Consider the following 12207-nt stretch of genomic DNA (forward strand, 5'->3'; position numbering starts at 1 on the left):
GAACCACCAGGTGGTATTCGTGTAGTTAGTTGACGGGGTGTATCAGGGAGATAAGATGTTTTCTAATGGTAGTTTTGAAGGTGATGAATGTGTCTGCAGTTCTAGAGTTCTCAGGTAGGGTATTCCAGATTTTAGGGCCTTTGACATACATTGAATTTTTGTAAAGGTTTAGTCGGACACGGGGAATGTTGTAGAGATGTTTGTGTCTGGTGTTATGCCTGTGGGTTCTGTCACAACTATCAAGAAAGCGTTTTAGGTCAAGGTTGATATTAGAGTTTAAGGCCCTGTAGATATAGATTGCACAGTAGTAAGTGTGGATGTACTGAACTGGGAGCAAGTTTAGATCTATGAAGAGTGGGGGGGTGTGTTGCCAGGGATGGGATTTAGTGATTATTCTTACTGCAGCTTTTTGTTGGGTTATTATTGGCTTTAGGTGTGTTGCTGCAGTTGATCCCCAAGCACAAATAGCATAGGTGAGGTATGGATAAATAAGTGAGTGGTATAGTGTGAGAAGGGCATTTTGCGGCACGTAGTATCGTATCTTGGAGAGGATCCCAACCGTTTTGGATACTTTTTTGGCTATATGCTGGATATGGGTGCTAAAATTCAGGTTGTTGTCAAGGTATAAGCCTAGGAATTTTCCCCCATTATTTCTGGTAATTAGGGTGTTGTCAATCTTAATGTTAATTTGTGCATCTCCTGCTCTGCTACCAAACATAATATAGTAGGTTTTGTCAGTGTTAAGCGTAAGTTTATTTGCTGTCATCCAAGTCGATATTCTAATCAGCTCCTCATTCACAATGGTGTTGAGGGTGGCAAGATTAGGGTGAGAGATGACATAAGTCGTGTCATCAGCAAAGAGAATGGGTTTCAGGTGTTGGGATACGTTTGGAAGGTCATTGATGTATATGAGGAAGAGCAGGGGACCAAGGACACTTCCCTGCGGAACTCCAGTATCAAGTGACCGTGTTGCTGATGCTGTGTCTTTAACCCTTTGACTGTTTCAGGCCCCTCTCTGAAACTGTCATTCTATGTCGCTCAATTTTTGAAAAAAAAAAAAATTATTTTTTCTTATGAAATGATAGAGAATCTTTTCCCGATCGTAATGACACCAAAAGTTCGAAATTTGGTCGAAAACTCGTGGAATTATGCTCCCGCGAAGTTAGTGGTCTCGGCGACATATGCGTATCGGCGATTTCGCCGACTTTGAGCCCAATTTTCAGCCAATTCCATTGTTCCAGTTGACCAAACTCATAGCTATTTCTTTAGAACTCCATTTTATCTATCAGCTGAGTACAAGAAACCTCCCATTTACTAATTTGGACTACCCAATATGGTGGTCAGAAATTGGCAATTTGGCCAATTTCACACAAAATAAAAAAGATGCCAATTTCAAAATAGGGTTCAGAATAAACAAGGTAGACATTCGTGGCACTAAAATAACATATGCTCTGTTCATTAGTCACATCTCTAGGCCCCTCTTATATTATTATTGCTTTCTATTTTGATTTTTTATTCATACAAAAAAATACAAAATTTACTGTTATGCAGACGACTGCATTATTGTAAAAATGGTATAAATAATATCAGTGCACTAGTGAAAGAATATTAGACTCCCCAGTTGACGTGTATTGGACGTGTTGTGTGATTTATGTACTCTTGAACATTGGTAAAAATCGAACATTTCCGCTACTTTGAGCTCAGTTTCAAGGTCGTTTTCATCGTAAAAGTAATGAAAATCATCTCTATTTCTGTAATATGTTTTCCATTTTATCACCTAAGACCATGAAAACGCAAATACAACGATAAATACTATACGAAAATACACCTCAAAGTCGGCGTTTTATTCCAAAAAAACGATCAGAGTTTTTTTTTTCTCATTACGCAATGTGTGCTGCAGGATTTTTTTTATGTGGTGCACACTGACCACACAGACCCATTCTCTCACATGTGAGCCTACCAGCTTTCTCCCACTTGATTTGAAGCCGCTAGAATTATTGAGTATATATACGTCAGAAACATTGGCTCGTAAGACGTATTTATACGTCGAAAACAGTCAAAGGGTTAATGGTGACGTACTGATACCTATTAGTAATGTAAGATTTGAAATAAGCAAGTGCATGGCCTCTTATACCGTAGTGATCAAGTTTGTGGAGTAGGATGTCGTGGTCTACTGTGTCAAAAGCTTTTCTTAGGTCAATAAAAATTCCTAATGGATATTCCTTATTTTCCAATGCTGTGTAAAGCAGATCTAGCATTTTTATGATTGCATCATTAGTGCTTTTATTTTTCCTAAATCCAAACTGGCAGGGGTTGAGTATGTTTTGAGCCGTTATAAATGAATACAGTCTCCTGTGCACGAGTTTCTCAAAGATTTTGGATAGCAATGGTAAGTTAGATATTGGCCTATAGTTGTTTAAGTCTGTAGGGTCACCACCTTTATGTATTGGTGGAGGCAAGTGTTTTTTATGTATGATCTGGTGTGCTGTTGGAGTGTGTGAGCAAGGTAACATTTATGAAGAGATTCAGGGAAACCAGTTAGCCAGACTTGAGTCCTGGAGGTGGGAAGTACAGTGCCTGCACTCTGAAGGAGCAGTGAGGATTCTGTAATTTGGAGGGGAATCTGGGCTGTAATGTTGGCATGTCTCTGGCAAGACAATGATAAAGTGAATGATGGCAAAAGCTTTTCTTTTTTTGGGTCACCCTGCCTTGGTGGGAGATGGCCAGTGGCTACTAGATCAGCTAACTGATAAATCTAAAATGTTATATTTTAATTAAACATTGACTGTATTAGCAGTAGCTCAAGTCAGTGCATTTTAATTAATATTCTTTAGTAATTCAATTAGCATATGAGTTATGTTTCTGTAAATCAAACATCTCAAGATTATCCTTCCTTGAAAAAAAAATATAAAATGGTGTGAGCCATCAGTATGTGTGAGTGGCTGGTTACTGAGTATCCAGCTCACAAGATTGTTTAGGGAGGAACAGCTGGTTACTGACCTTGGCAGGGTCTAGGTTTCTTACTCTGCCCAGGCTTTGACCCTTAACCCTGATAACAGTATGCAAGGGACTAAAATTGTGAATGTATGTACAGTATGCTCAAAATATTCTTGTAAATGTACAGATGTTAACAGTTCCCTTAACAGTATGGTGTATACTGCATTTTAGAGGAAAATGTTTAAACATTGCACAGTTCTGTATCTAATAACCACTGTTACTAGCAGTATGTAAGGAAGTCATACACTGCATATTTCCGTAGTCATTCTGAATGTATGAATGTTTAAAAAATATTCATAAAATATTCAAATTTTCAGAGATTTTACATATGTTACATTAAACATCTAATGTTATTTTCCTTATTATTGTCAAGATATTGCCATCTTCTGACTTATAATATTATTATCAATGATCTTGGGCGAGAGGATTAATGTGCATTTATGGAGAAGATATATAGGAAATGAAAGGTGATAAAACATCTTTTATGAGTACCTGTATTAGAGTGAGTAAAGTTTTGACTTGTGAGAGGGAAGCTGCTAATGCCTGACTGCTGCCTCCCATACCTTCACTTGTTTATGACTTAGTAATTCTTGTGGAGTGTAGCGGTTAATATATAGGTAAGGAAGGAGTATAGGAAAATGGTTAATAATTGCTACTCTTATTAGTAGTAATTATTAGTGGCTAGTATTAATTGCATGCTGTCTACCTGTTACAGACTCAAGCGTCTGGGAGACAGGTGGTGGCAGTGGCTGCATGTGGTCACCTTCGGTCGATTGGAAAACCTTAGATCTCGATCATTTATCAGCTCATATTTTTATGATTATTCTTGTTCTGGTTACTCTGTAGACTTCACATTGCCATGAAAAATGGCAGCAAAGGATTGGAATAAATAAAGCCTTCCTATAGTAAATGGGTCTTAAAACCTCTCTCTCTCTCTCAACTACTGTATAAAAAATACGGAAGCCTGTACCTCCAGCTTACTATCTGTTCATATTGGTCTGAAATCAAAGTATGAATAATGGGGGTCATTTTTTTTTTAATATGAAGCAGATGACCCAGTCATTGAATTTTTATTGCAACCAGTAGTACAGGTTGGCCTTCACTAATCTAGCAGTCAGTAATCCGGTTCCATCAGTAATCCGGCACTAATTTTGGCTAGCATAATTTCAAATTTCCAGGGTCGCCACACCAACCTGCTGCTACTGTTTAGTGGTGCTACTTGCTGCATAAGTCATTCCAATTTCTTTTTCTCCATTTATTGTTATGACCTGCTTGCTTTTAGCCCTAGCCACGGTTCCAACAAATAAAAGAAATGCTTCTTGTTGTGTAAAGCACATACACCGTACATTGTCCATAAAAGATAAGGTGGCTTTGAAGCCACTGTCGGTTGCCATGAGCCCAGCTCACTCAGATAAGCTGTAACCAGCAAATTTGGGCTTACATATGAGAGAATAGGTCTGTGTGGTAAGTGTGCACTATATAAAAAATCCTGCAGCATGCAGTGCAAAATCAGAAAAAAACTGCAACTGTGGTGTAAAACAACGACTTATGGTTGGCTAACATGTGTGCCGCATGAGGTAAAAAACAAAAATAAAAAAAAAATATGAAAATTGAGATAATCATATAGAAAAATAACTTAACACTTTGGCCTCAGTTGGTATGCATAACTATGAGCTTGTCTTTGTAAGAATACAGTGGACCCCCACCTTACGATGACATCGCGTTACGTTAAATCTACCATACGATACATTTGAATGCAAAAAATTTGCCTCGCCTCGCGCGATTCGTCGGGACACGTCCCGGATGAATCGCGCGCGCTTGCGTGTGTGTGTGTGTGTGTGTGTGTGTTGCCTGTCCATGTGAGTGAGTGTTGCCTGTCTGTGTGTGTGTATGTGTATGTGTGTGTGTATGTGTGTGTGTGTGTGTGTGTGTGTGTTACCTGTGTGTGTTTGTGTATGTGTGTGTGTATGTGTGTGTGTGTGTGTGTGTTACCTGTCCATGTGTATGTGGTACCTATTCATGTGTGTGTGTCACCTGTCCATGTGTGTGTGTGTGTGTGTGTTACCTGTTCATGTGTGAGTGTGTTGCCTATCTATGTGTGTGTGAGTATTTGTTACCTGTCCATGTGTGTGAGTGTTGCCTGTTTATATGTGTGTGTGTGTTACCTATCTTTGTGTGTTTGTGTGTATGTTACTTGTCTTTCTGTGTGTGTGTGTGTGTGTGTGTGTGTATGATACCTGTTCATGTGTGTGTGTGTGTGTTGCCTATGCCAGTTGTGGAATCCATTGTGCCTACTTCAAAGATTAAGGAAATGTGTGCAAAGTGGGTTGAACTGCAAACCTTTATGGATGGAAAGCACCCTAACACAGCTATTGCAAGCCGTGATGGTGACTATTACAATGACAATGTTGTGGCCCATTTTAGGCAAATCTTAAAGGAACGGGAGGTACACAGCTCTATGGACAGATTTGTTGTGCAACAGAGGTCCAGTGACTCTCAAGCTGGTCCTAGTGGCATTAAAAGAAGGGAAGTAACCCCGGAAAAGGACTTGATACCTCAAGTCCTAATGGAAGGGGATTCCCCTTCTAAACAATAACAACTTCCACACACTCCCCTCCTCACATCCCATCAATCATCACCAGATCTTCATGTACAGTGGACCCCCGCATAGCGACCTTAATCCGTGCAAGAGGGCTGGTTGTTATGCGAAATGTTCGGTATGCGAATGAATTTTCCCCATAAGAAATAATGGAAATCAAATTAATCCGTGCAAGACACCCAAAAGTATGAAAAAAAAAAATTTTTACCACATGAAATGTTAATTTTAATACACACAAACTGAAAAAGGCATGCACAATTACATGACACTTACTTTTATTGAAGATCTGGTGATGATTGATGGGATGGGAGGAGGGGAGAGAGAGTGTTAGTATTTAGAAGGGGAATCCCCTTCCATTAAGACTTGAGGTGTCAAGTCCTTTTCTGGGGTTACTTCCCTTCTTCTTTTAATGCCACTAGGACCAGCTTCAGAGTCACTGGACTTCTTTCGCACAACATATCTGTCCATAGTGGCCTGTACCTCTCGTTCCTTTATGACTTCCCTAAAGTGTTTCACAACATTGTCAGTGTACAGGTTGCCAACACGGCTTGCAATAGCTGTGTGAGGGTGATTTTCATCCATGAAGGTTTGCACTTCAAGCCACTTTGCACAGATTTCCTTAATCTTTGTAGTAGGCAACTTCTTCAATTTCTCTCTCCCCTCCTCTGAACCAGTTTCCTCAGGTCTGGCCTCTTGCTCTTGAAGTTGATCTATCAGCTCATCAGTGGTTAGTTCTTCATTGTCCTCCTCCACCAACTCTTCCACATCATCCCCACTAACCTCCAACCCTAAGGACTTTCCCAATGCCACAATGGATTCCTCAACTGGCATAATCCTCTCAGGGTTAGCCTCAAACCCTTCAAAATCCCTTTTGTCTACACATTCTGGCCACAGTTTCTTCCAAGCAGAGTTCAAGGTCTTCTTAGTCACTCCCTCCCAAGCCTTACCTATAAGGTTTACACAATTGAGGATATTAAAGTGATCTCTCCAAAAGTCTCTTAGAGTCAGTTGAGTTTCTGAGGTCACTACAAAGCACCTTTCAAACAGAGCTTTTGTGTACAGTTTTTTGAAGTTTGCAATAACCTGCTGGTCCATGGGCTGCAGGAGAGGAGTGGTATTAGGAGGCAAAAACTTCACCTTAATGAATTTCATGTCCCCATAAAGTCGCTCTGCCACGTCTGTAGGATGACCAGGGGCATTGTCTAACACCAGGAGGCACTTAAGTTCTAATTTCTTTTCAGTTAGATAATCTTTCACATTGGGGGCAAATGCATGGTGTAACCAGTCATAGAAAAAGTCCCTAGTGACCCATGCCTTACTGTTTGCCCTCCACAGCACACACAAATTCTCCTTGAGGACATTCTTTTGCCTGAACGGTCTGGGAGTTTCAGAGTGATACACTAATAAAGGCTTCACTTTGCAATCACCAGTAGCATTGGAACACATCAACAAAGTAAGCCTGTCTTTCATAGGCTTATGTCCTGGGAGTGCCTTTTCCTCCTGAGTAATGTAGGTCCTGCTTGGCATTTTCTTCCAAAACAGGCCTGTTTCATCACAATTAAACACTTGTTAAGGTTTCAGTCCTTCAGTTTCTATGTACTCCTTGAATTCCTGCACATATTTTTCAGCTGCTTTGTGGTCCGAACTGGCAGCCTCACCATGCCTTATCACACAATGTATGCCACTACGCTTCTTAAATCTCTCAAACCAACCTTTGCTGGCCTTAAATTCACTCACATCATCACTAGTTGCAGGCATTTTTTTAATTAAATCCTCATGCAACTTCCTAGCCTTTTCGCTTATGATCGCTTGAGAGACGCTATCTCCTGCTAGCTGTTTTTCATTTATCCACACCAATAAGAGTCTCTCAACATCTTCCATCACTTGCGATCTCTGTTTCGAAAACACAGTTAAACCTTTGGCAAGAACAGCTTCCTTGATTGCCTTTCTGTTGCCCACAATAGTAGAGATGGTTGATTTGGGTTTCTTGTACAACCTGACCAGGTCGGCGACACGCACTCCACTTTCATACTTATCAATGATCTCTTTCTTCATCTCTATTGGAATTCTCACCCTTATTGCTGTAGGGTTGGAACTAGAAGCTTTCTTGGGGCCCATGGTCACTTATTTTCCAGATAAAGCACCGAAAACACTGTAATAATACGAAATATTCCGATTGTATGCTTGGATGGCTGGTAAACAATGCCACCGGCAGAACATATGAGGCTGGCTCAGGCCGCACATTGGACGCGTCTCGGACGAAGGGCGGTGAGCGGGTTTTTGGGCGGTATGCGAGGCAAAATTTTAGCGATCAAAGCGTCCGGTATGCGGATTGTACGGTATGCGATGCGTACGGTATGCGGGGGTCCACTGTATTCTATTCTTAGTAGAGTAGTAATTGTGCATGTCTTCTTAAGTTTGTGTGTATTAAAATTAATATTTCATGTGGTAAAATTTTTTTGTTCAGACTTTTGGGTGTCTTGCACGAATTAATTTGATTTCCATTATTTCTTATGGGGAAAATTAATTCGCCTTACGATAATTTTGGCTCACGATGAGCTCTCAGGAACGGATTAATATCGTAAGGCGGGGGTCCACTGTATTCACTTTCAACCTATTTTTTTTTCAACGAACTGGCCATATCCCACCAAGGCAGGGTTACCTAAAAAAAGAAAAATGAAAGGTCATGAAAGTTTTTCTTTTTGAATTTAGTAATTTATGTCGAAGAAGGGGTTACTAGCCACTGTCTCCTGGCATTTTAGTTGCCTCTTACAACACACATGGCTTATGGAGGAAGAATTCTTTTCCACTTCTCCATGGAGATAAGAGAAAATAAAGAAGAACAAGAGCTATTAAGAAAATAGAAGAAAACCCAGATGTGTGTGTGTGTGTGCGTGCACTGTGACCTAAGTCTAAGTAGAAGTATCAAGATATACCTGTTAATTCCATGTGTTTATGAGACAGAAAAAATGACACCAGCATTCCTACCATCATGTAAAACAATCACAAGCTGTCAACCTATTTTTTTTTTTTTTAACATGTCACCCATTTCCTACCAAGCCAAGGTGACCTAAAAAAGAAAGAAAAACCCAAGAAGAAAAAAAAACTATTATTGTAACCTATTATTGTAACTAATTATCTTCTTGGGAAATAAAATTAATATTGAGTCTAATGTATATTAAACTGTTAATTGTAAAGATAGTATAATCCACTATTGTCTTCACTCATACTCTGCATATATACTGTATATATTTTTATTAATTTATTTTCTTCAAGTCAGAGACTAATGTATATATGTGAGCTGGTGGATGGTCTGACAGCACACATGGGCGATGATACAGCTCCTTGTGACCTGAAAATACGAAGATGCTCGAAATCTAATATCTACATTCTTCAGCCAATCAGGTAATTTCATGGTAACCATACTATTGTTGACAATAAGAAAAGTATGGTGTGACAAATGGTATACAGTGTAGTAATAAGAAATACTGACTTAAAAGTTGGTAAAATTAATAGTTTCAAGCAATTAAGTTATTTCAGAAACAATCTATCAACATTTCCCAACTAAACTTTAGCAAAAATTTTATTACATTGGACACAGAACTGACAATGTCATAACATAATGTGCTCCATAAAATTACGAGAATTTAGAAAATTAATTAGTGTAGGTCAGGATGTACTCTTGGTGATACAGAGGTGAGTATTGTTGGCTAATTTTATACTGCCCAGAGTTTGATCACTGAAGCAAACAGCTAGCTGATATTTATCCCACCCATCTTTTCATCCTTCGTTCTGGTAAGTGGTGCACGTGACTGAATACTGACTAAGGTTGGAGACTACTGACTGAAATAGGAAATGTTGACAATGGTGTGAAATGCTTACAAGTTGATGATTAAGACACGTGCAGCAGTTGAGTATCTTTATTGATGAAGTGTTTCCCATACACAGTAGGCTTCTTTAGTCAGATACAGAGGCAGCAGGTATAGTAGTGAAATAAAGATGATGTAATCAGTCCATCAGCCCTGGAGAAAAAAGTATTTGAGATGGTCAGTCCCTCAGCCTTGAGCTGAGTTCAGCTCCTTGGAGCTCAGTGTCTATGTTCCATACATTTGTAACATCTGCCATATTGTTCTCCTATCCACCCTATCATGTGCCTTTTCCAAATCCACAAATGTAACAAAAACCTTTTATTTTTTTTTAACAAGTCGGCTGTCTCCCACCGAAGCAGGGTGACCCAAAAAGAAAGAAAATCCCCAAAAAGAAAATACTTTCATCATAATTCAACACTCACCTCACTCACACATAATCACTTTTTGCAGAGGTGCCCAGAATACAACAGTTTAGAAGCATATACGTATAAAGATACACAACATATCCCACCATACTGCCAATATCCCAAACCCCTCCTTTAAAGTGCAGGCATTGTACTTCCCATTTCCAGGACTCAAGTCCTGTTATATAAAAATAACCAGTTCCCCTGAATCCCTTCACTAAATATTACCCTACTCACACTCCAACAGCTCGTCAGGTCCCAAATACCATTCGTCTCCATTCACTCCTATCTAACACTCTCATGCACGCTTGCTGGAAGTCCAAGCCCCTCACCCACAAAACCTAATTTACCCCCTCCCTCCAACCTTTTCGAGGACGACCCCTACCACGCCTTCCTTCCCCTACAGATTTATACGCTCTCCATGTCATTCTACTTTGATCCATTCTCTCTAAATGACCAAACCACCTCAACAATCCCTCTTCAGCCCCCTGACTAATACTTTCATTAACTCCACACTATGAATTTTCTGCATAATATTTACACCACACATTTCCCTTAGACAGGACATCTCCACTGCCTCCAACCTTCTCCTCGCTGCAGCATTTACAACCCAAGCTTCACACCCATATAAGAGTGTTGGTACCACTAAACTTTCATACATTCCCTTCTTTGCCTCCATAGATAATGTTTTTTGTCTCCACATATACCTCAACGCACCACTCACCTATTTTTCTTCATCAATTCTATGATTAACCTCATCCTTCATAAATCCATCTGCTGACACGTTAACTCCCAAATACGTATCTGAAAACATTCACTTCTTACTACTCCTCCTCCTCTCCAATTTGATATCCAATTTTTCTTAATGTAAATCATTTGATACCGCTATGTTCACTTTCAGCTTTCTACCTTTACACACGCCCCCAAACTCATCAACTAATGTTTGCAATTTTTTTTAGAATCTCCCATAAGGACAGTTTCATCAGCAAAAAATAACTGTCAATTCCCATTTTGTATTTGATTCCCCATAATTTAATCCCACCCCTCTCCCGAACACCCTAGCATTTACTCCTTTACAACCCCATCTATAAATATATTAAACAACCATGGTGACATTACACATCCCTGTCTAAGACCTACTTTTACCAGGAAGTAGTCTCCCTCTCTTCTACACACCCTAACCTGAGCCTCACTATCCTCATAAAAACTCTTTACAGCATTTAGTAACTTACCACCTATTCCATATACTTGCAACATCTGCCACATTGCTCCCCTATCCACTCTATCATATGCCTTTTCTAAATCCATAAATGCAATGAAAACTTCCCTATGTGTATGGTAGAGTTATTATTGAAAGAATTAAGAGTGAGACGGAGAATAGGATAGCAGATGAACAAGGAGGCTTTAGGAAAGGTAGGGGGTGTGTGGACCAGGTGTTTACAGTGAAACATAAGTGAACAGTATTTAGATAAGGCTAAAGAGGTCTTTGTGGCATTTATGGATTTGGAAAAGGCGTATGACAGGGTGGATAGGGGGGCAACGTGGCAGATGTTGCAGGTGTATGGTGTAGGAGGTAGGTTACTGAAAGCAGTGAAGAGTTTTTACGAGGATAGTGAGGCTCAAGTTAGAGTATGTAGGAAAGAGGGAAATTATTTCCCAGTAAAAGTAGGCCTTAGACAAGGATGTGTGATGTCACCATGGTTGTTTAATATATTTATAGATGGGGTTGTAAGAGAAGTAAATGTGAGGGTCTTGGCAAAAGGCGTGGAGTTAAAAGATAAAGAATCACACATAAAGTGGGAGTTGTCACAGTTGCTCTTTGCTGATGACACTGTGCTCTTGGGAGATTCTGAAGAGAAGTTGCAGAGATTGGTGGATGAATTTGGTAGGGTGTGCAAAAGAAGAAAATTAAAAGTGAATACAGGAAAGAGTAAGGTTATGAGGATAACAAAAAGATTAGGTGATGAAAGATTGGATATCAGATTGGAAGGAGAGAGTATGGAGGAGGTGAATGCATTCAGATATTTGGGAGTGGACGTGTCAGCGGATGGGTCTATGAAAGATGAGGTGAATCATAGAATTGATGAGGGGAAAAGGGTGAGTGGTGCACTTAGGAGTCTGTGGAGACAAAGAACTTTGTCCTTGGAGGCAAAGAGGGGAATGTATGAGAGTATAGTTTTACCAACGCTCTTATATGGGTGTGAAGCATGGGTGATGAATGTTGCAGCGAGGAGAAGGCTGGAGGCAGTGGAGATGTCATGTCTGAGGGCAATGTGTGGTGTGAATATAATGCAGAGAATTCGTAGTTTGGAAGTTAGGAAGAGGTGCGGGATTACCA

The 12207-nt window shown here is 39.9% G+C and overlaps 1 protein-coding gene across 12 annotated transcripts in view; it reads left to right on the forward strand.

The window, feature by feature from the left end:
- LOC128688666 (TBCC domain-containing protein 1) overlaps nt 1–12207 on the forward strand; it is a 91434-nt gene that overhangs the window by 53502 nt on the left and 25725 nt on the right. For all 12 annotated transcript variants that reach the window (XR_008407039.2, XM_070084474.1, XM_053776599.2 and 9 more), the window contains one exon: nt 8873–9001. Coding sequence is in view for 11 of the 12 variants with exons in the window: in XM_070084474.1 (XP_069940575.1) it covers nt 8873–9001 (129 nt within the window). In the remaining variant the exon portion in view is untranslated. The remainder of the gene's footprint in view (nt 1–8872; nt 9002–12207) is intronic.

This window comes from Cherax quadricarinatus, chromosome 13, assembly GCF_038502225.1.
Source record: "Cherax quadricarinatus isolate ZL_2023a chromosome 13, ASM3850222v1, whole genome shotgun sequence".
Classification (NCBI taxonomy): domain Eukaryota; kingdom Metazoa; phylum Arthropoda; class Malacostraca; order Decapoda; family Parastacidae; genus Cherax; species Cherax quadricarinatus.